This window comes from Macaca nemestrina, chromosome 1 (genome assembly GCF_043159975.1).
Source record: "Macaca nemestrina isolate mMacNem1 chromosome 1, mMacNem.hap1, whole genome shotgun sequence".
In the NCBI taxonomy this organism is placed as follows: domain Eukaryota; kingdom Metazoa; phylum Chordata; class Mammalia; order Primates; family Cercopithecidae; genus Macaca; species Macaca nemestrina.
In genome coordinates, this window is record NC_092125.1 from 185,897,295 (window position 1) to 185,919,884 (window position 22,590).

General features: G+C 50.8%; 1 protein-coding gene and 2 long non-coding RNA genes across 6 annotated transcripts in view; 1 reads left to right on the forward strand and 2 right to left on the reverse strand.

Moving 5' to 3' along the window:
- LOC105495006 (TraB domain containing 2B) overlaps positions 1-22,590 on the forward strand; it is a 254,818-nt gene that overhangs the window by 169,468 nt on the left and 62,760 nt on the right. For all 4 annotated transcript variants that reach the window (XR_011621191.1, XM_011764120.3, XM_011764122.3 and 1 more), the window contains exon 3: positions 21,216-21,362. Coding sequence is in view for 3 of the 4 variants with exons in the window: in XM_011764120.3 (XP_011762422.2) it covers positions 21,216-21,362 (147 nt within the window). In the remaining variant the exon portion in view is untranslated. The remainder of the gene's footprint in view (positions 1-21,215; positions 21,363-22,590) is intronic.
- Positions 3,285-4,711, reverse strand: LOC105495004 (uncharacterized). Its single transcript, XR_011621188.1, has 3 exons — positions 4,575-4,711; positions 4,064-4,216; positions 3,285-3,423 (listed from the first exon to the last, which is right to left on the reverse strand). It is a non-coding gene; the product is annotated as an uncharacterized lncRNA (long non-coding RNA).
- LOC139362381 (uncharacterized) lies at positions 8,020-9,728 on the reverse strand. Its single transcript, XR_011621189.1, has 3 exons — positions 9,649-9,728; positions 8,358-8,442; positions 8,020-8,156 (listed from the first exon to the last, which is right to left on the reverse strand). It is a non-coding gene; the product is annotated as an uncharacterized lncRNA (long non-coding RNA).

Consider the following 22,590-nt stretch of genomic DNA (forward strand, 5'->3'; position numbering starts at 1 on the left):
GGATGAGAGGCCTTCAGGGAAGATGGCAGCTTGGAGGTACTCAGATAATCCAGGAGCGGAGGGTGTGGCCAGGCGGCACTCTCTCTGTATGACATGCTGGTTGGGGCCACAGCCTTCTACAAGACCACCTGGATCAGGAGTTGCTAATACTCGCAAGTGTGTTATTACTAGTGTCCTGATGCTCAGCTGCTAGAACTAAAATGTAAAGGCATCTTGGGAAAGGGCAATGCTACAAATTATCATCACAACCATGTATTGTGATTTAACTTCTGTTTTCTCATCTTTGAAATGGGGATAATAAGAGTAGCTACCTTATAGGATTAAAAGAGTTATTAACAAATGAAGAGCATAGTATGTGTGTTATCTCCGACTTTCACAGCAGCCCTGCAAGAAAGACATCCCCATTTTACAGATGAGAAAATGCCATCAGTGAGGTCAAGGGACTGGCCCAAAGTCACACAGTGAGCAAGTGGCAAAGCCAGAATTTGATTCCACAGCCTGATTCTCCATCTGCCCTCCTCCCCTCATCACCCCTGTGACAGGGAAGCTCAGAGCTCAGCCGGCGCTGTACTGAAAAGCCTGTTTGAGAGCCAAGATAGTTGAGGTGGTATCTGCACTTCACTCCAGAACCTAAAAACCAGGCAGGGGCCTAATTTCTGGGACTTATAGATGCCCAGAGTAGAAAGGCGGAGAGTCCTTTCCCAAGAGCGAGCCCACAGATGTGTGGGAAGGAGGAAGAGAACCCAGAGCAATGTGTAGTAGATTGGTCAGGTCTCGGGGGTGAGCTGAATCTCCACTGGAGGAATGTGTGTTTGTGTGTGTGTGTGTGTGTGTGTGCGTGTGTGTGCGCGCCTAGGGGTCTGTGTACATCTATTTGTGTCTGTGCATGAAACTTACCTTTGTGTAAGATGTCAGTGGTGTGTTTTAGAGTATGAATATGACTGAGAGTGTGTGCTTGCAGGTGTTTGTGCACGTCTATGTGTGAATGTCTATGAGAGAGAGAACACATTACCCAGGGCCGCATGGGTAGGCAGTGAGGTTCATTACGTTTTCTGGTTGGCTGAGAGTTAATCAGCAGCGCCTCATTGTTCCAGCCCCTGTAGAATTTTTTTTTCCTCAAATATCTGCATCTGCTGCTTTTGAAGAGGGATGGTGACAGCCTGAAGGGTATACAAGAGGGTGACCGGGGTTGAGGGGTATACTGGAATCCATGCTGGAGAAGGACTGGTTGACACTGGTAGTTACTGCCCTAAATCTCTACAGGCCTTTCCAGGATCACAGGGTGCAGACAAGTCCTAAGGGGCCACTGAGCTGGGCTGAGGCAGGCAGACAGGGTCAAGTTCAGTGTGAAAAGCATTCTAGACATGGGAGTGGTCCAAGGATATGCAGGCTGCTTTGAGAGTACTGAGCTCCTGCCACAGAGGCATGGCACAGCCCTGAGCATCTGCCTGTCAGGGGCATTGCCAAGGCAACTCCTGCCCTGGAGAAACAATCAGGTTCCTTCCAGTCCTGATATCTGGGGCTGTTCATTTCTGCTCCCACAACCAAGTCCTGTAGCTGAGTTAGACTCCTGTGGGCACCCCCTCCTCATTTCTCAAATAGTCCTGGGATTTCTTATATCCATTTTTTCAGATGAGAACGTGGAACACTCAGAGAGGTGAATTGATTGGCCCTAGCCATGTATAGGGGGACTTGAACCCAGGGCCTCTTACTGCTAATATGTTTCTCTGTCCACCTCTCAAGACTTCATAGCACAGAGCCTTATACAGAAGAGCCGCTGGTGGGTAGCCACTGACTGGCTTGCTGCCTCTGTAGCACCATCGTGTGAAAATGATGCCCTGGCATTTCTGGAACACTACTGGGAGAAACAGGAGGCCCTTTCAGCTCAGAGGGTGAAAGCCTGTGCTCATGGGGCAAGGGGACGGTCTGCAAGACAGCATCAAGGGGAGGGGAACCCAGACAGGGCACCATCACGATACACAGATGCCCAGAGGATGCAAGGACAGTGGGTGTCCAAAGGTCCAGGAGGAAGGAAAGAACTCTTTGAGGTCAGAACTTCCTGCTACTACCCTAGTGATCTTAGCAACTTGTTCGACCTCTCTGAGCCATAGTCTTATTGTTTTAAAAACTGAAATCATAATTCCTTCCTGGTTTATGGGAAGAGTAAGCAAGATTGTGTGTGTGTATGTGTGGTGTGTGTGAAGTTCTCAGTATTGAATAAATGGTATCTGTTGCCTTAACATTGCTATTCCCACCTATTGAGGCCCACTGCTGCTGACCTCACTGAGAGCTTCCACTTCCTCCTTTTAGGGGCACTTTCCTGGTACCTCACTAAGCTTGGGGTAGGCCAGGCCCAGGCATATCGCACTCTCTGTCTAAACGTGTTCTCGTGCTATGTGACCTTGGACAGTCCCCTGCCCCTCTCTGAGCTTTTCTGTAAAGTAAGCAATTGCACTTGCTGTGTAAGCACCGCCTTGCCTTCTCCCCAGGCACCAGCACCCAGCTGCTGAAAGGATGGAGGCTCAGGGGGACTGCATTTGCATAGGAGGGCCTGGGACTGGTAAGTGGTAATAAAAGGCCACACAGTTCATTCATTTGTTCACACGACATTTATTGAGCGCATTTTATGTGCTGGGGCTGGAGATACAGTAATGAACAAAACAAGCATTCCTGCCCTCATGGGAGGAGAGTCTTACCTTCCTGTGGAAGGTGATGTGACAAACAATAAACATGATAAGCGAGGAACTAACATAGTGTGTTAGAAGGTGGTCAGTGCTACGTACTATGGAGAGTGTGGCAGAGTATGAAGGTGGGAGTGCCTGGGAGGGGGTTACCATTAAAGTCAAGGGCCTGAGTGGACCTTATTGAGAAAGTGAGGGCAAGCGGGGCAGATTTGTCTTTTGCAGATTCATGCAGAAGGTGCCAGCCACAGGTGTTCCCCTCCTGTGAGAATTTACCCCAGTGTCTCTGGTCTGCATCCTATATTGGATGCAACTGTATCAGATTCCACCTCTGCTTCCCCAGAATCCAGTGCAGGGCTCAGCCTGAATAATGCTCAGAATTGTGTATCTAAGGATTACTCCACACTGGCCTGGACCTGGGATGGGGCAGCCTTATTGCCCTTGTTCCCTCAAGTCAGAAATCCTTCCTGGCATGGCCCATCTTCAGAGGGAATATCAGCCCGTCCAGGCCCAGACCCCACAAGACCATACCAAGGGGCGACAGTCTTTGCTGTGTTCATTGCCGTGTCCACACCAGGCCCCAAATTCCATCTGCCGCCAAATTCCAGGGCTGGAAATAATGAGGCAAATTGTCCCTCACCGCTGATTAACTTTCAAGTTGCTCTGCTAAACTGGGTGCAGTTGAAGTTTTAGCAAGTCTCCCGGGGACCTTAGGCGGCTTCAGTTTCAGCCTTGTAAAGAGCTGTTAAAGATCCAATCAAAATAAATAAAATCAGATCCAGGAAAGCGATGTGTTTGTGACTGCAGACCAAACACTCAGGATATTCAAGCACCCTGCTTTTCCAGGGGATTCCTTACACTCCACTGGCATGGGCCATGATTCTCCCGCCCTGGAGCGACTGGAGGGAAAAGTGCTGGAGAGTCCCATCCCTGGGGCTCACTGCAGAGCGGAGTCCTGTCCCTGTGAGCCTGCAGGGTGGCCGCTGGCCCTGTGCCCTAGTCCTGCCAGATTGTACTGGAGGCTAAACGCTAGTGCCCTGAGATGCCTTATCATACTGAGTCCTCCCACAACAGGCTTGTCAGCACTGGGATGGTTTATACTTTTTAAAAATAATGTCTCTAGACAATAATCATACATTTTTAAAAAATTAGAAAGAACGAAAAGCCCAGGCCCTGGAAACATATGGTCTAACCACAGAATCAGAAACTCCAAATCGGGAGATGCCAGAAGCCACAGAATGCGAGTGATGGACTTGTGAGCTGTTCATGTCAAAGGCATCAGAGCCACAGCGAGACAATCCAGAGGACGTGAAATCCCAGCACTTCAATACCAAAACTGTCTGCCCACCGGGTGTCATTCAAACTGCTCTCTTTCCACCCACCGTGTGATTCTGGACACCCAGTGAAGCAAGTTAAAGGCTGTGGCAAGGCTCTCCCTGGTGAGGGGCTGCCTCTGCCTGGCCAGCCACCCCTTCTGGTTCCACGTGCTCCCTCCCCTGGAATTAATGACTGGCTGATGCTTCCACTGGACAAACCTTGGAAGAAAAATCAAAGGTGTTTGAGAGGAAAATCATGTGTAATACCAAGAACCACCTCCCGGCTCCTAAGGTTCAGAGAAACCCGCAGGGAAGCCATTGAAGTCTGTGCAGTTGGACACTGGTGCCCCAAGAGCATTGGACAAACTATTAGAGATCCTTGTGAATGATCATTTGTCAGAGATGGCAAAACAGGTCCCGAGAAGGAGAAGGACTCTGGGTTACTCAGGGGACCAGGTGAGTGGCATGTTTGGGAACGAATCCCTGCCGTCCCCACTCCCCCTCCTGGCCACCTGACTTCCAAGACCTGTGTGCACCTGGGCTGGTGGGCACCACGTCCCCATTTGCCAAGCCTCACCCAGAGTCCAAGCTAGAGGTCAACCAGGGCCTCCCAGCCCTCCATCCCATGGGTGCCAGGCCGTGCTGGCAGGCCTGGGGCAGAGCTGATCCCCCGCAGCGCGAGCCGGTCCCCCGCAGCGCCCGCCGGCCTGGCCGACCCCTGAAGTCAGCTGAAAGGCCCCCTTATGCACAGCCCTCCTCGCCGCTGCAGCGCACAGCCCTGCTCTCTTACCTCATAAACGGCTAATTTGTTACATATTTTCTGACGCTGTAAATGGGAGAACAAAGACCTTTTCTCTCTCATATTTTTGTTCAATTATGTTTGTGGGGGAACCTGATCCCCTTCAAAGGAGGGGGGGAGGAGCTGGGGTGGAAGCCTCCCAGGCTTGCTGACCTCCCAGGCCTGCTCCTGGGCCCACGGCCCTGATAGTGGCTGGCTCAGGACAGCTCCGGTCTGGGTGTGGCTGGGGATGGCGGGAGCCTGGCCACAAAAGAGGGCAGTGAGGCCTCCTTGTACGTCCCACAGTGAGCAGCTGAAGGGACTGGGCCCTCATCCCTAGAGGAGCACATGCCAGTCCCGGGAGCAGGCTGGGTGGAGTTGGGCTCCCCCAGCAGAGAGGAAGCCTCCTGGGTGCAGATTTCAGGACCAGAGAAGGAAGGTCCTCTTCACAGCCACATCCATGCCCTGAGAGGGCGTGGAGCAGCCAGGCAGGTGATGAGTTCCCTGTCACTACACTGACAAGTCCTTCCCTGTAGCTGAGGCTTGTCCACCAAGGAGATGAGGTGGGAGCTGGAGGTAGAGGGAAGGGAAGGTATTTTGAAAAGGGAGGTCCCACAGCTGAAGACCTCTGGACGCACGGTTTCAGGGTCCCCTAATCCCGAGGTTCTGTTGCTTTTGCCCTGGCTTCACACTGGGAACCCAGATGTGAGTGCTCTGGCTCACATCTTGGTTCCCAGTGTGCTCCTTCCATCCACTTTTGAGAAAGCACACTGACTGGTTTTGAACACTGGCTCTCCTGGATCCAGGAGCTGGAGCAGGGGTATTGGGGGGGATGGAAAACATGGCATCTGGAGGCCGCTCCTGTAGGAATGGCTGCTCAAGGATGTCTCTCTAACAGCTGGCACACCAGCCACTCCTCCCCTTCTTCCTTCCTTCCCACTTCCTTCCTCCATTCCCTTTTTCCCTTCAGTGAGTGGCTACAAATGGCAGGTCCTGGACTAGGTACTGGGATATGAGAATGAGTAAAACTGACATAGCCCCCACTCTCATGACGTCTGCAGAGAAGTCGGTAGATGACTGTTTGGCACATGGCTAAAATTGCTAGACTATTTTCATTCATCCACCACTTACTTGCTGTGTGACCTCAGGAAGGTCACTTAACCACTCTGTGCCTCCTTTGCCTCACCTGTAAAATAGGGATAAAATTGGGAACCACCTCACAGAGTTGGCAGGATTTGAATGAAATACTTGTGACAGACTTCACATACTCCATGTCATGGAACAAATTATTAACCTCATAAGCATATAAAGACAAACAATTATGAGTACTCTGAAGAAAGAATCCAGGGTGTAGGAGAGCTTCAAACAGGGGCCCCTGAGCGGATCTGGGGGATCAGGGAAGGAGTGTGCAGGAGGTGGTGCTTGAGCAACTGTCCGAAATATTAGAGGTTAAGGAGGCAAAGGGGAGAGATGATGGGAAGGGCATACCCGGAAGAAGGACCAGCATGTGCAAAGGTCCTGAAGCAGGAAACAAATTGCACATTCAAAAAAACTATATGGACAGCACATAAAGATTGTAAAAACACAAAGCAAGGAGGTCAGGGAGCAGGAGGAGTCCAGGGAGGCAGACAGGTCCCTGCCAAGTACTTCTGAGAGTTTGTGTTGAAGAAGTTCATGGTTATTCCCAGGGCAGAGGGGAGCCATGGGGGATTTAAGCCTGGGAGTGCCATGGTCTCACCCACACACAGCATCCCCTTTCCCCGTTAGGCCAGAACCAGTGGGCCCTACCTCAGGTCAGGGCTGCTCAGGATTCAAGATACAGCCCAGACCCCGGGCCCCAGGGCCTGAGATCAATGTGTGCATACCCTCCAGCAGCAAGGGGAAGTAAAAGTAAAAGAGAGAGCGTGGAAGGGGGTGAGATTGAAGACACAAGAACAGCCAGACCAGATCACAAAGGGCCTGGCAAGTCAGTCTAAGACCAGATCGTGGAGAATGATTGATGGGGCTCCTTGGTGTTAGGAAGGAGGGAACCAAGTCCCATTAATCTCAGTCTCCCCAGGACCCTGCACAGCACCTGGCCAAGAACAAACACCCACGCTTGTTACGTGTGTGAATATAAGTCCGTGGTTGAGTCTCTTGATGGCTGGGATAACACAAAGCACAGTCCACACTCCTGACTCACTCTCTCTCTCTCTCTCTCTCTCTCTCTCTCTCTCTCTATCTATCTATCTCTGTCACCATCTCTATCTCTCTTTTGCCCACACATGTGTGCACACACATTCTTACACAACCATCAGTCACTTGGAGCCCCAGACGCCCCAGGTAGAAAGAAACTCTGGCCTGCAGCTGTGCTTCCCAGTTGCAGGAGTTCACACAAGAGGAAGACAAATATAGGCTGGAGCAGAAGGGAAGGCCTTCTTAGAGGAGGTGAGCTTCCAGGTAAGGCAGGACGGTGCTTGGGCTGTGGACAAGTGGTGGCCAGCAGGGACCCCTGCTTCTGACCTGGTGGGTCCCTGGTGGCAGATCCATGCTGGAATGCCTGCATGAGCCTAAGGCTCCTTGAGAAGATTCTGGGCAGGGAGCTAAAAGGCTGGAGCAGTCCTCCCTCTGCCCAAGGTGAATCCTGGAAGCAGACTGGCCCTTTTAACCTGCTCCTTCGAGGGCCCCTCTCTGCTCCCATCGCTTCACACACAGCCCGCCCTCCCGAGTCAGACCTGCACAACAAGGAGGCCTTGGATAGCCCTGAGTATTTCCCATCTGCAGTGTAAGCAGATCTGTGCTCATCCAGAATGTGTCTGACTTCCCTGTGTTCTTTTCCCAAGACCCAAGGCTCAGATTTCAGTTTCACATTCTTTTGCCTTGGGTCTAAAAACATTTTCCCTTTCTGTGGTAGGGGGAAGGAGGGGATAAGAGGGCATAGGAGACCGGAGCTGCCCAAATGAAGCAGACCGATCCATCGTTCCTGCCTTCGTCTGCATCCCCTGGCTTGCTGTGTGACCTTGGGCACTTTGCTGCCCTCTCTGGGGCTCAGCGTTCTCTCTGCACAATGAGAAGCCCCATGCAGGATCTAAGGACTGTCCCTCACCTGACAGTCTCTTGCAGTGCCAGAGTCTCCAGCGTCCCCATCCTGTTGCCAGGAAGTGTCTCCTGTGACTTCAGACAGGCAAAAAGCAGGAGAAGTTGGCACTGCATTTTAGTTTTGTCTGCGAGGCCAAGTTCTGCACAGCTGTCTCCTTTGATGCACCCTGGGAGGAGTGTCTGTTCCCTGGACTGTCAGCACTAGAGTCCCAGGCCGGTCCCACGCAGTCTTCTTTTCTTCCTGCCATTCTGGGTCTCATCTGCCTTTGTCCAACCGCTCCCTCGAGTGGGGCTCAAGGATTCCTAAAAGGGAAGGGAGGAAGGAAGGCGCAGACTCAAAAGTCGGGGAAGGAGGGGGGCAGTGATGGGCAACAGGAAAGCCTCAGAGCCCTGAGTTGGAGAGTTCTAAAACATTCAAGCCAGGAAAGATTTGGAATTCTAACCTGCTCCTCCCTTCCTCCATGCCTCCCCAAAGCCCCTGGGGCCCAACTGGGGCCTTCTCACCTCTCCTTGTCCAGAGCCAAGAATGTCTCCTGCTACAGTCAGCGTTCCTCAAAGCCTTTCTCAATGCAGCAGCCAGGGGCAGCTTCTAAAGAGAAAGCTTGATGATCACTCCCTGCTTAATAAATTCAGTGGCATCCCTTTGTCCATAAAGTCTGAGCCCCAGATCCACCTCGACTTCCTGTTCTGGGTCTATCCCATGTCCACCTCCACCAGCCACAGGCTGCACTCCAGCCCCTGCTGTCACTGACACAGCCCTGAACATGCCAGCTTCACCCCAGCCCCCATTCCTCTGCATGGGTTATTGACACGGCCTGGAATTCCTTTTCTTTCCCTTCTGTGTGGCAAATGTATGCCCCCACAGGGGATTGCTGCAGAGCCACCTCCTTTGTGAATCCTGTTTGTGGCCCTCCACATTTGCTGGACTCTCATAGCACCTTGTCCATCCCTTAGCCCAAGCTTTAATGAATGTTACTTGATCTTGTCGCAAGTCTTCCCGGAACTTCCTCCCTTGCTCCACCCATCCATCGTTAAGGATGGATAGGGTATTGATTTGGTCCCATGGCCTCAGCACCCAGCACAAAGCCTAGCACTAGTCCATACTGAAGACTGAAGAGGGAACGGAAATCTCATCCACACATGCGGAATTCCAGCCTCTCTTCAGAACATCTCCTGCAGCTGGGACCCACCCCAGTGCTTAGGGAACAGAGATTTCTTAAAGTGTGGGTGTGGGTGTGGGTGTGGGTGTGGGTATGTGTCCTAAGGAAGGGCAGTATTGCTCCACGAGGTTTTTAGAATGCTAGTCTCAAGCAGGCAGGACAAATATACACCCCACTTGGCAGATGGGTAAGCTGAGACGCAGCAAAGGGAAGAGAAGGGCCTGCCCCAAAGAGCCAGAATAAGAACTTCACACAGCCTGCATGTAGCAGGTCCTAGATTTGAAACTGGGTCAGATCTCTGCCCTTTCAGCTGCTGTTTGTCTCTGAAAGCTTGGTAACCGGTGGCTTAGCGGACGAATGGAGAGGCGTGTTACGATTTCTCTCATCAGTATTGAGCACTCCCACACTCAACTCCTCCTTCCACCCCTGGCCACCTGGAGGTGCCCCCTCCAATCCAGTCCTCCTTGGCTACTGCCCAGGACCAAGGCAGAGCAGAGGTCCCCATACTGCTGGAGGGCCTGTGAGACCCCCTCCCTCCTCTGCAAATTGGTAATTGCTGTGCGGTCAGACCAGAGGAATTAGAGGGGCCCTCTAGGAATTTCGTACTGATTTTGCAAATGAAAATGGAGACTTGCCTTTTGAAGTTTAGGCAGCTGTGTCAGCAGGGCAGGTCTGAGACAGCAGGAAAAGTAAAAATGACATGCTTCGAACCAATGGAAGCAGCTGCTTCATAACAATAACAGTGATAATGGTAACCAAGGCTACCGCTGACTGATCGCCTTCCGTGTAGACCATTATCCCTCCATGGGCCTCAGTCCGCTCGTCTCTGATTTCTCATCCATTCCAGCCACCACAGGTGACTTGTCCACTGTCTGAAGATCAGGTAGAGAGGGTCGTGTGTGCTGCTTGGGTTGAGTGCCTGGTCCATGGCATGACATTGAAGACCCTCCGCTACTGGATGTCTTCCAGCCCTGACTGCTGGCTCATCTTTAAACACACCATGCTCCTCCATATCCTTCTGCAGTTAACACTTTCTTCTTCTTTCTTTCTTTGTTTTTTCTTTTGAGACAGAATCTCACTCTGTTGCCCAGGCTGCACTATAGTAGTAAGATCATAGCTCACTGCAGCCTTGAACTCCTGGCCTCAAGCCATCCTCTCACCTTAGCCTTCTGAGTAGCTGGGACTACAGGCACATGACACCATATCTGGCTCTTCGTTGTTGTTGTTTTTAGAGATGGGGTCTCCCTGTGTTTCCCAGGCCTGTGTCAAACTCCTGGCCTTACGGGATCCTCCTGCCTCAGCCCCCCAAAGTGCTGGGATTACAGATGTGAGCTACCATGCACAGCCTGCGGTGAACGCTTTCCTTCTCAACGCTACTCATCTTCACAACCCAGCTGAAGCCTGTGATTCCCTCACCGACTCCCAGGCTGGGTCAGAAACCCCCTCTGAGGCCCCCAACCTCTGTGTTTTATCATTCACTTACCACCTGATAATTACCTGTTCCTTCTGTCATCTCCTCCATCACCTTAAAGTTGCTCAGAGCTTTATAATTGAGGATAAGTTGGTGTAGGTGATTCTCTGGGACTTTCCAATATGTTTTATTATTTTCCTCTGTAGACAGAGTGTGTTCAGTTTACGAAATCAGAGGTAGTTACTGAAGAATAGAAATAGAAGATTCACAGCAGAAGCAGAGAGAACTTAATACATTAAGCCTGGGCAGAGTTGAGGCCCTGGGTATGGAGCCCCATCACTGGGGAACAAGGGATGTCACTTACTGCTCTGAGCCTTGGGTTTTCAATAATGCTGTCCTCACAGAGCTCTGAAGAAAAATAAATGAGCCTCCACATGTAAAGTATTTGGAAACATAGACTGTTGAAATCATGGGATGGTAGGTGTAATGTTCTGAAATATTGGACTCCTGGAATAAGTCTTCCAGAGCTAGAAGGTACTCCCACACCCTCATGTTTCAGAGGAACCCTGTGGCCCAGAGAGTGGGTCCCACAGCTGGTCTGGGTCAAAGCCCACAGCACCAGAATCTGCATCTCTGAGCTCCCTTGGACTTAGCTGTACTGAAAACTAAAATCCAAGGGATCCCTTTGCCCTCCAACAGGGTGGACCCCACATAAACTCCTTTCCCGGAGACCCCAAGCCTCTGGACCAGCCCCAACCAGTCCCAGCCATCAGCCTCCCTACCTACCCAGCAGAATGTTAATCTCATCATGTGGGTGGCTCCGGATTTATGAGCATTTCCTGGCATGACTTGAAGGACAGAGGAGGAACACTAGGATCTTTAAGGGTGGTCTTTGGGTGGAGAAACTAAGCATTCAGAGAAAAGAAGGAAAGAAAGCTAGGGTGAGTCAGGCTTCCCGATGCCCACCCAGGAAAGCACTGAGAGTTCAGCCAGCCCACTGCAGGGCAGATGGAGGTGTGGGCAGCACCACCAGGTCCACGGGGCAGGCGACAGCTGTACTAGAGGCCACGTCCGTGCTTCTTGAGTTGTGGCTGGGCACTGGGTGGGTGATGGGGGGATGGTGAGGGGAAGGGAAGAGGGCAGAGCTGCCTTCATCTTCAGTTGGACCTCCCTGCTTCACACCTGCCTCCCTAGATTCCATTATCAACACAGTTCCCTCCGCATTCTTTTGCCCAGACTCCCTGTGACTTCCCATCTCTGCAGGAAGCCACAGGCCTTCAAAGACCACAGGACTCTACAGGCCCTGCCCACCACCCACCTCACTACGATCTGTCTCCCTTGTGCTGGAAATTCTCCACTTTCCTCTCCAGATCCACTTTCCGCTCTCCCTGCCCTGCCCTGTGCATAAGCTGACACAGCACCACCTGGGCTCCTGTGTCGTCCTCCCTGGCAGGAGATGGACAGGCAGAAGGGAAAGGGAGTTGAATATTTCTTACCTCCACCCACCCTTCTCCTTCCCTGGCGTTGCCATGGTCCAGGCCATGCTCAGCCATGGTTGTGCTCCCTTTCAAGCCTGTGGCTCTACCGGGTCCAGGTCCCTGTTCCCTCTCTTCCCCTAAAGGTTTAGGGACAGGTAAGCTTCCCCATGCAGCTACTCCCTGCTGCCTCACTATGGCCTGCCCACACCTTCGTGAATATCCTGACAGTCACAGCTCTTCAGTCACTCTTTCAGCTGAATTTCCTTCTTTGGAACTCATCTCACTGGCACTGTGCCACCTGGTTGCTGTTGGGTCCCTGTCTAACACAGGTCCATTGCCCCACTACCCCTTGCTCATGCATTTCCAGCCACACTGGCTGCAAACCTATTGGGCCTGCTCTGCCTCAGGGCCTTTGCCCTTACAGTTCCCCCTTCTCTCAGATACCCACATGGCTCCCTCCCTCATCTCCTTCAGACCTTTTCTCAAATGTCGCCTCTCATTGCAGCCTTACCTGGACATCTTATCTAAAATGGGTGGGGGTGTAGGGGGTGATGGCATGAACTTGTCCTAGTTTATTGGGAGGCTAAGGCAGGAGGATCATTTGAGTCCAGGAGGCTAAGGCTGCCGCAAGCAGAGATTGCACCCCTGCACTCCAGCCTGGACGACAGAGCAGGGTCCCAGCTCTAAACAAATTTAAAATAATAATAATAAAATGTCATCTCCCAACACACACACACACACACACACACACGAACACACACACACACACACCCTATATTCTTCTTTGCCTTATTTTCTCCATAGCAACTATCACTCTCCAACATACTGGATGGTTTACTTCTTGTTTCTTTATGGTCAGCTTTCTCCTGCTGGAATGAAAGCTCCTTTAGGGTGGGGATCTTTATTTGCAGTGTTCACTCCTGTACCTCCAGGGCCTGGAACAGCATCTGCAACATAAGTGCTCAATAAATATTTGTTCAATGAATGTGTAAATTAGTTCTTTTCAAAGGTGAGTAAACCAAGACCCAGGGAAGGAAAATAACTCACCCAGAGGTTCGTAATGAAGGGTCCAGTGGTGACTAGAGCCCTGGTCCCTGCTCCCAGCCCAGAGCCAGTCCCCAGCTCCAGGAAACCTTGTGTTTATTTGGATGCCTGCTGCTCAGTAGCCCAGTGTCCGGAGACAGGATTCAGTGCTGGAGGCCTAGGAGACTCAGAATACTGAACAGGAAGCCGGGAGGTAGTCAGCATGGCTTTGGTGCTGCCGATGGAGCAAGGAGAATAAATAAATAAATCTCAGCCAGAGCCTGGCAGGCTCTAATCTTTGAAGAAATGTCCCCCAGGCCGGAGAAGCCTTCCTGTGAAGCAAGCTGCCCTCCACCCCTACGCAGTGCTGATAGATGATTTGGGCCCAGGGTCCTGCAGGCCCAGCTCCTCCCAGCTCTGCATCATGGGAGGTACTGGGTTCTGGCAGGGAGCTGCTCGGGGTGGGGGTCCTGTGACGGGCGATTCACGTGGCTTTCCATTCACTTATTCATCCTACAAGTATTCCTCAAGCATCTACTGTGTGTGCATTGGGCACTGCACTCTGGAACAGTCAAGACAAAGACAGAGGATTTGCCTGCCCTCAGAGCATTCATCCTCAAGCCGAAAGGACGAGTGTTAGTAATAAAATGGGGAGTGCTTGGCCTGGGAAGTGTCAGGTGCTTTGGGGGCACTTAGCAGGGGACCTGTGCAGTCCATGGCTCAGAGAAGTTCTCCTGAAGGAAGGACCCTCTACAGCCGGGTGCGAAAGGGAGTGTGAACTGGTGGATGGAGAGAGGTTTCCAGTCAGAGGACATGCAGAGGAGGGGATCCTGGGCAGGGAGCAAGGTTTCATCAGCCTGGGCAGTGAAAACAGACTGGGGAGGCCATGAGCCAGGTGGGGTTACCTTGGCAAGGGCGACCTCTTTCTTATTCTCATACGGCAGCTCTGACAGTGCACCACAGCTAAAGTTCTAACACCCCTCCTCCTTCCCAGCGACAGCTCAGAACCTGGGCCTCAAAGACTGGCCCCTACTCGTCTGTTCATGTCTGTACTTCCTACCAGCTGGTTGGGTGAAGGTGGCTTGGTGGGCCAGGCCCAGGGACAGCAGAAAGAACCCAGACCTGCCAGCTGGACCTGAGTTTGAGTCCTAGCTCATTAGTTCTTCAATGTGGGAACTTATGCAAGTGACTTTACCCTCCTCAAGGCCTCAGTTTCCTTGTTTGTCATATGGAAATAACAGTCCTTATCTGAAACAATTATGGTGTGAGATGGTTTCCTAGCATTTTTACAATGCTCCATGTAATTGGGGGCATTACATGGATGCTCCATTACATGGAGCATCATTAACCCTAACCTTGTCTCCCATCACCGTCTTCCTTGTTGGCTCAGCTTCAGCCACGCTGGCCTCTGCTTCTCCTCACATATGTACAGGGCCTTTGCACCTGCTGGTTCCCCTTCCTTCATCACTCCCCATCCAATTTACTGCTTTATTTTTTTCTATAACATATTCCTTAATAGTTCTCCAGGAAAGCAGAACCAATAGAATATATGTAAGTGTGTATGTATCTCTGTAAATAGATATAGGTGTATACCTTTTATACACACACACATACACACACACATATAGTGTTGGTGGTATTGGTGGGTAAGTCTAAAATTTGCACAGCAGGCCAGCAGGCTGGAAATCTAGGGAAGAGTTGATGCTGCAGTTCAAGTCCAAAAGCAGTCTGCTGGTAGAATTCCTTGTTCTCTGACAAGGTCAAATTTTTTCTGGTAAGGCCTTCAACTGAGCAGGTGAGGCCTGCCTACATTATGGAGGGTAATCTGCATCTCAAAGTCTACTGATTTAAATATAAGTCTCATCTAAAAAGTACCTTCACAGAAGCTTCTAAAAAAAGTTTGACCAAATATCTGGATAGCGTGGCCTAACCAAGTTGACACATAAAATTAACCATCACAAGTTCATCCCTTGTCAGTTGGGCTCCCGTACACATCTTCAACCATACTGAATCTCCAAATAAGGACAATAACATGGCCATAGTTCCATACAACCAAAAATGCTCTGTTTCTTTCCCCAGAAGAGGATACAAAGTCTTTGGGTGACATTTACTCTTCTTGATACCCTATATCTTAAATACTATGATGTAAAACTAGCGATACCTAAATACTGTGATAAAAGTCAATATATCTTATGTTACATGACAAAGGGATGAGGGGAAGAAAGCAAAGATACTTGAGATAGCAACACACAGACACACATACACAAATATTAATAACAAAATAGGGAGGAACTCTCATGACAATTACAGTTCTCATCTCTGTCACTGATCACGTGATCATAGCTGGTATTGATGACTACCTTCTTCTACTACCCATTCTGTATTCCCTTTGCCTTCAACATCAACCTCAACTGGTCATGGTTCTTAACCTGGCGGCATGACCCAAGCCTTCATTATTGAATGGTCTGGGCTATTAGTAGTCCTGTCTGGATTGGGTTGTTGTAGTTATCCATCTCAGGACATGGTAATACTAAGAGATGCCCTAAAAGGTCTCCTGCATTCCAGAAACACTCTTCCTCACCTCCACTGCGGTGGCAATCTAATTTCCCCTTTGGTAGTCAGGATCAATAATTCCAGGCAGCAGAGTAACCTCCTTCTTTGCTTGTTGACTCAGAGGCATGAGGGATTCATGTGGCTGGGTGGCAGTCTTCACTCCCAGTTTAATGGAGCCGTTGTTGTGTGTCCAACATGCTGCATATTAGTATTTTTACTAACAATTTATGTATTCTCTCTTTACCCCTCTAGCAGGTGAGCTTTGTAAGGGCAGGGATTTTTTTAATCTGTTTTGTCCCTGTCTAACTCCCCAGCACCTAGAACAATGACTGGTGCTCAGGAAGAATGGCTGAGTAGATTGGGGCCTTTGCTGTGATTCCCTTGGGCTTTGAGGCAGATGAGCAGACTTGCAAACTGAGAGCCAGACTTGTCCCAAGGGGCCCTGGCTCCAAACCCCCTACTTGACAAAGGGGTTCCTACTGCCTTCTCGGTGCAATTGCTGGGCCATCGAGTGAACATAGGCCTTCGTGTCTAGCATTCCAGCCCATCTAGGACTGTTTACGGGACTACTCTGGAACGATAAACATGTTCCCACCCTCCTGGCGCCTGCCTCACTCCTTCCTAGCTCCCTGTTTGAAGACGTGTTTAAATTCTGGGCCTACATTCAGCAGATGCCACAAGCCATTTCAGGTCCGGCCAGTGTTGGTGAGGGGAGTCCACGGGGGATGCTCTGGAACTCCTGGTGGCTGGGCCTCCACACAACCATCCAGGGGGAGAGAGGCAGCTCTAGCCTTCACCCAATGTTTGTTATTCCATGTCAAAGCCTTATCATAAACATTATCCTAGAGTGGGCCACCGCGGCTACATGCAAAGAAGGTTTGTTATTCTAAGGTGGCCAGGAGCAGAAGACATCCCGAGTCTGAGCAACACCAGGCTTGGGAATTCAGGGTGAGTGAAAGGGAGGCAGGAGTCAGGGCCAGGCGCTTCATTAGGAAGCCTGTGTACTTACCACCCTTGCTGTGCCGGCCAGTTGGCACATCTGCCTCTAAAATGAGCTCTGCACCGACAGAAGCCAAGTCCAATTAATCTACTAATCTCAAATCCCTGCAGAGAAGAGCTGAAAGTAAATGTTTGTGAATGAATGGATGTAGCGTCCCTCTGTCTGTTGGAAGCACCAAGGATGCTCGTGAAGGAGCACATACCGCGCTGAAGTCCTGGTTGTGAGAACCTGGTCTGGTGCCAGACGTAATTTCAAACCCCAGCCCTGTCCTTTACCAGCTGTGTGGCCTTGTGCCCATCACTCCCTTCTGCTTCTTTGGTTTCCCATCTGTGACTAGGGGCAACATCCCTCCTGGCTCTCTTCCAGGGAGAGCAGAAGGAGGGCCTACAGGGTAGTGATTAACTAGGAGGATACATTCCAGGCCTGGCCCAAATGCCTGGTCCATCCCTCTCTAGCTTTGTCACCTTTGGCAAGGTGCTTGATGTCTCTTTGCTGCAGTTTTTTTTTTTTTTAATTAAATGGAGCTAATAATAGACTTACCTCAGAGTTGCTGTAAAGATTAAATAAATGAACGTGAGTTCAGAAAGTTCCTGACACATAGTAAGTGCTCAATAAACATAGTAATCCTACTAATGAATGGATGAAGACTTCTGTATAAATTGCAGAAGGATGGTACGAGGCAGGAGGTATAAGGGAAAGTGCACATGATTCTGGATCAGCATCCCTCTTCTTGCAGTGCTTCCTGAATGTCTGCTAATGGAGACATTGGGATCCAGCAGGAAACAGAGAGGCAGTGAACAGGGACAATTTAGTGGGGTAAGTGCCTAGAGCAAAAGAAGGACAGGGGTCTTTGGAAGACACCAAACCCCACCCAGGTAGGGAGAATCAGGATGATAGGCTTGGATTTCATTCCTGGCCCCACCACACTCCTACTGGGACACATGGGAAGACCTCATAAGCAGTCTGGCCTCTGTTTTATATGTTTGTAATAGACTATTAATAACAGACTTATTAGTAACAGACTAACAGTACATATTCCCTGGCTATTTCACAAGGCTCTAGAAAAAAAAAAAAAAAAAGGGGTGTGGCAGTGTGTGTGGATCAATGTGGGCTGTGCCTGTGGACATCTGGAAATCCAGCCATGTGGTCCAGGGCCCTGCAGAGTTCTGGACCAGGAGTTAAGAGTTGGGGTTGAGTCCACTCTGTCCCCTCTCATTGTGTGGCCTTAGGCAAGCCCCATTCTGCCTGCTCTGGACCTCAGCCTCCTCTCCTCTTTAATATGATGAGGCCACAGGATGAGATCAGTGGTTCTCAAACTAGGCTCCAGGGTACCCGTGGGTTCCACAGAAAGGCCTTGGGAGTCCCTACTGCATGGGAACATTGAGTTAGTGAGACTTCAGGCACCCGCCTGCCTCCCTTACATCAACCAGGGAAGTTTCTATTTTTACCTTCTCCATATTTTGAGTTCTAAGTAAGGTTCCTTTGGAAAACAACAGCAAGAACATGGCTTTAAAAGGCCTGAAAAGCCTCTGGACCAAATGACCTCCAGGGCTCTTCCAGCTCCAATCTGGGAAGCTTTGGGTCTATTTTCCTCTCCGTTTTATTTAACAAACACTTATCCAGTACTTACTACATGCCAGGACTGTTTTTAGCACCCCACAGATAATAACATACTAAATTCACTGGAACACCTTCTAGCTCTGTGATGGCTGCATGATTACAGAAGCAACTGTGAGTCAAGCAAGGTCCTGGGGAGACATTTCTCCTCCAGTCAGGTCTTCTGGGTGCCTGGGCCAATGACCTCACCACAGGTCAGGTGGTGCCTTGGCCAAGCCGACACCTAGAAGCAAGGGGGCAGGTGTGTGCAGTGGCCAAGTGCAGTCACGGGAAGCCTGTATCCCAGGCCCCCAGAGGAGGAGAGCGGATCAACTCGACATGGACACTTTCATCTGAGGCATGTGCCGTGTGAGGGGAAGTGCTTGTTGCCTTAGTAATGCCCACAGCAACAGGGCCACTGCCTCCTGTGATCCATCCCCAGCCACCATGCTGCCATCGACACCCTGCACCAGATGGCTACATATCAGATTTCAGTGGTGGCGGCCAGAGCCTAGAGGCCTGGAGAAGGCCCAGAGGTAGAGTTTTGGGAAGGGGGTGGTGGGGGCTGACCTCATCTCCAGCTAGCTCATTACGGGGAGTAGCCTGGGCTGCATCCAGTGCAATCTAGCACTCCTGCCCAGCCATGAACAAAAATGAGAGGGGAGGGAGGTGATCTCACAAGCACACGCTTGGTGCTGTTGCCTCTGTTATACTTTGGCCTGGCTGTGCACACCTATTTTATGAGCTTTTCTGGTCAGAATATATGTTCTTGAACCAAGTGACTGCTGCCACTTGCTGGGACCTTCTGTCACAAAGTGGTGGCATGCCTCAAAATGCAGAGTGCAGAAGCTGTAGGGGCTAGATTTAAGGACTCAGTGAGCAGCCTTGAACTATGAAGTGACCATAGGAGGTGTCAAAGAAATTAAGAACAATGAAGTGACACTCTGTCTTCACCAGGCACAGTGCTGAGTGCTGCAGATTCAGAAATGAACAGGACACAATTCCCGTCTTGAAGAAGCTCATAGCCTAATATGGGAGGCTGGTAGCTAAGCAGCAAATACAATATAATGTTCACTCCATGGTGGAAGGAAGCATGGTGTATCAGTTATCTATCACCACAACTATGCTGTGTAACAATAACAATAAGAGTTTTCCACTCACGCATCTGGGGCCAATTGTGAATAGTCTGTGCTGATCTTGGCTGGGCTGGTTCGCATGTCTGGGGATTGGCAGGCTGTTGGCTGATCTTGGTGGAGGACGGCCTTGGCTGGACGGCCCCACCCCACATGTCGCTCATCATCCAGCAGGCTAGCCTGGATTGTTCTCAGGGCAGTGGCAGAGGTGCAGGCAGCAGCAGCAGCAGCAGCAGCACCACATAACTGCTTTTCAGGCCTGCATTTGCAATGGTTACTAGCATCCCATTGGCTGAAGGATGTCCAGGGTCAGAATGGAAAGGAGCTACAAAGTTCCATGGAAAGGGCACGAATACAGGAAGGGGCTAAGGTTTAGGGCCATTAATCTCTCAGTTTACCACCCATGGAGACTGTGGGAGCCCCAGGGAGGGGCCTAACCCAGCCCCCAAGTGGTCAGAGAAGTTTCCTGGAGGAGACAGCTGAGCAGAGTCTGGACAGCTAAGTCTGAGTTTGCAAGTGGAGACTGGAGGGAGCCGGATTTCCCCATGGAACAGCATATACAGAGGCACAAAGGCAGAGGTTTTTTGTTGTTGTTGTTGTTGCTGTTGTTGTTGTTTTCGTTGTTGTTTTCTTGAAGGAATGCTGAGCATTTTAGTATTTGGAGGCATGAAGGCCACTTAAGAAATGAGGCTCTTGACCACAGCAGGTCCAGGTTACTGCCTTGGAGGCTCTACTGAAGAGCTAGCCCGTTAGCCTGCGGGCAGGAGGGACCTGTGAACGTTTTGAGCAAAAGAGAGAGAGAGAGATCATCAGATTTGTGCGTTTAAAAGATGACCATGACAGACAACTGTGGTATAGAAGAGAAGGGAGGGGGTGTGCCAGGAGATGGGTGGGACTGTTGCAGGGGACTCAACGAGAGATGCTTGGGCCTGAATTGAGGTGAGTGGCGAGGCTGGGAACTTGACGTTCAAGGCATTGTGCAGACAGAATGATCAGGGCCTAAAGACAGGGCTAGGCTGGGCTAACAGCAGGGACCAGTTCCCTCCTGACTTTCTGCACAGGGACCAAGTTTTTCTCTTTATCTGTATTAAATAGCCCAAATAATAACCAGTCTCCTCCCTTCTGTTGGCCAAAGGAGTCTGGGATACTTTGTCAGCTAAAACTAGCTCCAGGCCTAGCTGTGTGAATTGAGCAAGTCCCTCCCTTCCCTTCCCTTCCCTTCCCTTCCCTGGGACTCAGTGTCTCCATCTAAAATGAGCAGGTCGAGTTCCATTAGAGCCATGATCCTCAGACTGCTTAGGAAGTGTGCAGGGATCCTGTTAAAAATACAGAGCCTCTGATCCCAGAAGGCGAGGTCTGGGCATCTGACATTTTGTCTAGCACTCCAAGTGTTCCTGACACCCACCGGTTTGGCTGGGCACAAGCATGGTGGCCCGGAGGACAGAGGAGATTGAGGACCTGCATGCTGAATACAAGGATAGATCAGATGCTCAGGCACCCAACTCCTCAGGCCTTTCCCTAGGTGAGGAAGGCTTCCAGGGCAGGCAGCCTTTAGGTTGGGCCTTGATATCCAACCGGGCATTTTGTTTTTGTCCTTTTGCTTTGTTTGCAGGATGCTCTTGACTACAAAATTAGTTCATGCTCATTCTAGAGCACTTTTAAGCACAGGAACACAAAGGAGTCAAAAGAAAAACTCACCCGTCATTCCAAAACCCAGACACAAGTTGGGTTCTCATTTTGCCGCGTCTTTAATAAGATATTGAGACCAGAGCAGGAGTGGGGACCTGTGTGGGCAAAGGGCTGGAGGTGAGAGCAGGCTGAACGTGCTCAGAGACGTGAGGCAGGAACAGAAACTGGAAACACGCAGCCTGAGCCAGCTGGTGCCGGCCCCACACACCTTCTCTGTTTCAGGCCTGTTGCTCTGAAGTCCAGAGGGAGGAGGCCAGTCCTAGAGCTCAGCCAGGGTCACTGAGCACAGCCCTCATTCCTCTCTCTTTCCTCGGCCCAGGTGCTGTTTGCCCTGAACCAAACCCTGCTGCAGCAGGAGAGTGTGCGGGCCGGGAGCCTGCAGGCCTCCTACACCACGGAGGACCTCATCAAGCACTACAACTGCGGAGACCTCAGCGCAGTCATCTTCAACCACGACACATCCCAGGTGAGGCTTCTCTCCAAAGACCTGGATACCTGGCATTTATTAGATCCCTACTACATGCCAGGCATAGGTAATCTTCTCTCCAGCCATGGCAGAAAGGAGCTATCGTTATCCCCCTTTTATAAATAGGGAAATTGAGGCTCAGAGATGAGATTTGTCCAAGGCCACACGGCTTATGAGTTTTGGGAGTTTTAAGTTACCAAGAGCAGCAACTTGAGCCAGATCTATGTGACTCTGGGGCCTAGGACCCTGGAAATGTAGCTTGTAAGACCAAGGAGGCCTCTGAGAAGTTCAGTTCTACATCTGGGAAAATTAAGTTCCAGGGAAGGAAAAGCCCACAGTTACTCAGAGCTTGGACTTGAGTCCAGCCCAGAGCATTCTGCTTTGATTTGAGTCTTAGAGGAAAGATTGTCGCCAGCTGGTCGGGCAGCAAGTAGAGCCCAAGGGGCTGAGCATGGCTCACCCCTGCTCAGACCACACCATGCCTGCCCATTCATTGCTCTCAGGGTGAATTCCAAGATGCTTCCTCCAGCATTCAAGGACCTTACAACGTGCCCTCTGCTGCCTTGTCACAGCCCAGGTCCCCCATCCTAAAGACCTTGCTCTGCTGACTGTGGAACTTGCAACTCTTCCTAGAAGCTTGTCTTTTCAAGCTTCTAGGCCTTTGTTCAGGCTCCTTTCTCCTCCAGGGTTCCTCCCACTTGGTCATAGTCATACGTCACCTCCTGAGAAACCTTCCTGAGCCCCTAGATAGGGTCAGGCATTCTCCCAGGCACCTCTAGGCCCTTGTGCCTCCTCTGTCATGGTGCTTGAATACCTGCTCATTCAAGAAGCTGTTGAATTAGGCAGAACACGCCACTTCCCTGCTCAGGACATTGCATGGACTTCCCATTTTTATCAAGGTGAAAGCCAGAGTCTCTGCGATGGCCTACATGGCCCCCATGCTCTCTCCCTACCCTGTCACTTTCTGCTCTCCCCCCTGCACACCACTTAGGCTGCATGGGCTTTCTTGCTGGTCTGTGAACCCATCTCACCAGCTTCTGCCTTTGCACTGGCTGCTCCCTCTGCCGAATGCCTCTCCTGGGTATGACCATGGCTCCCTCCCTCTCTGCCTGCAGCACTTAACTAAAATCTCATCATCTCAATGAGGCTGGCCCCAACCACCCCACTCAGAATTGCAACCTGGCCTGCACGCCCACACTCTCACCCTCTTTATTATGCTCCACTTTTT